This window comes from Hylobates moloch, unplaced genomic scaffold, assembly GCF_009828535.3.
Source record: "Hylobates moloch isolate HMO894 unplaced genomic scaffold, HMol_V3 SCAFFOLD_7, whole genome shotgun sequence".
Classification (NCBI taxonomy): Eukaryota; Metazoa; Chordata; class Mammalia; order Primates; family Hylobatidae; genus Hylobates; species Hylobates moloch.
This window is the reverse complement of record NW_026652282.1, coordinates 62,549,728-62,552,701: the sequence shown is the minus strand read 5'-3', so window position 1 is coordinate 62,552,701 and position 2,974 is coordinate 62,549,728. Positions and strand designations below refer to the sequence as shown.

The following is a 2,974-nucleotide window of genomic DNA, read 5'->3' as shown; positions in this document are numbered from 1 at the left end:
TCCCTTCCTCCACCTTCTGCTCCTCCTCCTCCTCTCTGAATCCTCTACCGCCTGATAGCATGGCGCTTTATGCCCCACAGAAAAACTTCAAGTGGAGGGAGCATCACTGAACGGCTCCTGATCCCTTGACCCTTTTGCTATATCTGTTACTCCATTTCTCGAATTCTCTTTTCTAACAAGTTCGAGTTCAGCAGCAACCACTTCAACCAGCCTAGCCTGCCCTTCAGAGGTGAGGGTGCGGGAATGAGAGACAAGGCATGGAAGACAGGGAGTGGGGCGTGGCCACCACGATGCAAAGCCTGACTGAGCCTGCGTAGGCTGCAGCAAAGTAACGCTCTGAGGCTTGCAGTCGTTGCTGGCCAGCGCTTGTGTAGAAAGATCGCTCTTCACACCAGATTTCACTTTTGATCCTTCCAGCTCCAGGGTCTCGGGCTTCAGCTTTGTGCCGAGGCACCAACACTGCTGCGGTCCTCTCTCCGACTGATCGCTGATCTCACCGTTCCCGCTCCTGTCTCCTGGAACCATGTCTCTGGTAAGCCAGAATGCACGCCGCTGTAGCGCAGAGATCACTGCAGATTACCGCGACGGCAGAGGTGAAATACAAGCTACTAACGCCTCCGGGTTCCCCACCTCCATGCTAGTCGTTGATGCCCCCCAGTGCCCTCAGGCGCCAATCAACTCTCAGTGTGTCAACACTTCCCAGGCCATTCAGGACCCGAATGACCTGGAGGTCCTGATCGACGAGCAGTCCAGACGTTTGGGGGCGCTCAAGGTCCATGACCCTCTAGAAGACAGGTCGATTGCTTTGGTGAATTTCGTGAGAATGAAAAGCCAGAAGGAGGGGTCTATCCAGCAGTCCGAGATGCTGGAGTTTCTCAGAGAGTACTCAGATCAGTTCCCTGAGATCCTCAGACGAGCCTCAGCTCACCTGGACCAGGTCTTTGGGTTGAACCTGAGAGTTATTGATCCTCAGGCTGACACCTACAATTTAGTCAGCAAACGGGGTTCCCAGATCACCGATAGGATAGCAGAGTCCCTGGACATGCCAAAAGCAAGTCTCCTGGCCCTAGTCCTAGGCCACATCCTCTTGAATGGGAACCGAGCAAGAGAGGCGTCCATTTGGGACTTGCTGCTAAAAGTTGATATGTGGGATAAGCCTCAGAGGATCAACAACCTCTTTGGGAACACAAGAAACCTCCTCACTACTGACTTTGTGGGCATGCAATTCTTGGAGTACTGGCCGGTGTATGGCACTAATCCCCTTGAATTTGAGTTCTTGTGGGGCTCTAGAGCCCACAGGGAAATCACAAAGATGGAAGCCCTGAAGTTTGTGTCAGATGCCCATGATGAAGAACCCTGGAGCTGGCCAGAAGAATATAACAAGGCCCTGGAAGCTGACAAAACCAAAGAAAGAAGCCTGACTGCTGGCTTAGCGTTCTGGTCGGAGGACACTATGAATGATAAGGCAAATGATTTGGTCCAGTTGGCTATTAGTGTCACTGAGGAGATGCTGCCTATACATCAGGATGAGCTATTGGCTCACACTGGCAAAGAATTTGAGGATGTGTTCCCAAATATCCTCAATAGAGCTACTCTAATTCTTGATATGTTCTATGGGTTGTCTCTGATTGAGGTTGATACCAGTGAGCACATCTACCTCCTTGTCCAGCAACCAGAATCAGAGGAAGAGCAAGTGATGCTAGAGAGCCTGGGGAGACCCACTCAAGAATATGTAATGCCAATCCTAGGTTTGATCTTCCTGATGGGCAACCGTGTCAAAGAGGCCAATGTCTGGAACTTGCTTCGAAGATTTAGTGGGGATGTAGGGAGAAAGCATGCCGTCACTTGTAAGCTCATGAGACAGCGCTATCTGGAATGCAGGCCACTGTCCTACTCTAACCCAGTTGAATATGAGCTTCTATGGGGTCCTCGAGCTCACCATGAAACCACCAAAATGAAAGTCTTGGAGTACATGGCCAGGCTCTACAGAAAGCGACCACAGGACTGGCCAGAACAATATAGGGAGGCTGTGGAAGATGAGGAGGCCAGAGCCAAATCTGAGGCAACTACCATGTTTTTCCTTGGCCCCACGTGAAGTCTAGGGAATATGTATCACTTCAGCTGAGTGGCATCAGTTAAAGATGCCTTGGTAAAATAGGCATTGGGGCTCTAAATTAGAATCCGGGGAGGGCTTAGGTGGGAAGTACGAATTGTGCTTGCTGTCTGTGTTCCAATTCTAGTAGTATTTCCTTCCTTTTAATATACTCTTGGATTAGGTTAATGATCAATATTTATAAATGGAATTTTTCATTTGCCATCCCGGTCTTGTTTCAGCATAAAAGTTCAGACAGCTCTGTAAAATGTATTGATAATATTTACATCTTTGAAATAATCAGTAAAATGGTCTGGTACAGGAGTTAAATAACAATGACACACACACAACAAAACAAACACAAAACCACTGATCTGTGATTGCTCTCCCTTTGTGTCTACTGTCATATACATATATACAACTATATATATATATATACACAAATATATATATATATATAACTGTCATTTACCTGTATTTGCAATAAAAGCATAATGAATTAGACACCATGCTTGTGCATTCATTTATTCTATAGGCATTTATTAAGCACCTGCCATGCTCTGAGAACAGTGCTATGTGCTGGGAATATAAGAGTGAAGAAGACCCAGCTGGGCTCCAGGGCTTAAGGCGGAGGGCTCATGGAAGCAAACCAGCAATTATATTATGCTATGGAAAGTGGCATAATAGGCATAAGCTCAGAGTTCTATGAGAGTCCACAGGAATAACTCCCGATTTTAAGTGCTGGGAAGGTGATGGCGCCTAAGAAAGTCTGGGGAAGGTGCAGGGATGTCAAGCCTGGATGAGTGGGAAAGTAGTCAGGAATAGTGGTGGGGAGGATGAAGTGGTATGGAGGGCTGGGGACAAAGTGTGCTTTAGTGACAT

The 2,974-nt window shown here is 47.7% G+C and overlaps 1 protein-coding gene across 1 annotated transcript; it reads left to right on the top strand.

Annotated features, from left to right (window-relative positions):
- Positions 1-320: 320 nt before the first annotated feature.
- On the top strand, positions 321-2,596 carry MAGEE2 (MAGE family member E2). The gene has a single exon (XM_032756384.2). It carries the CDS (start codon positions 524-526, stop codon positions 2,093-2,095), a length of 1,572 nt encoding a protein of 523 aa, XP_032612275.1. The 5' UTR covers positions 321-523; the 3' UTR covers positions 2,096-2,596.
- The last annotated feature ends 378 nt before the right edge of the window (positions 2,597-2,974 follow it).

Bases quoted from the DNA above. Each gene is read 5' to 3' on its own strand.
- MAGEE2 (XM_032756384.2), top strand. From the start codon at position 524: ATGTCTCTGGTAAGCCAGAATGCACGCCGCTGTAGCGCAGAGATCACT.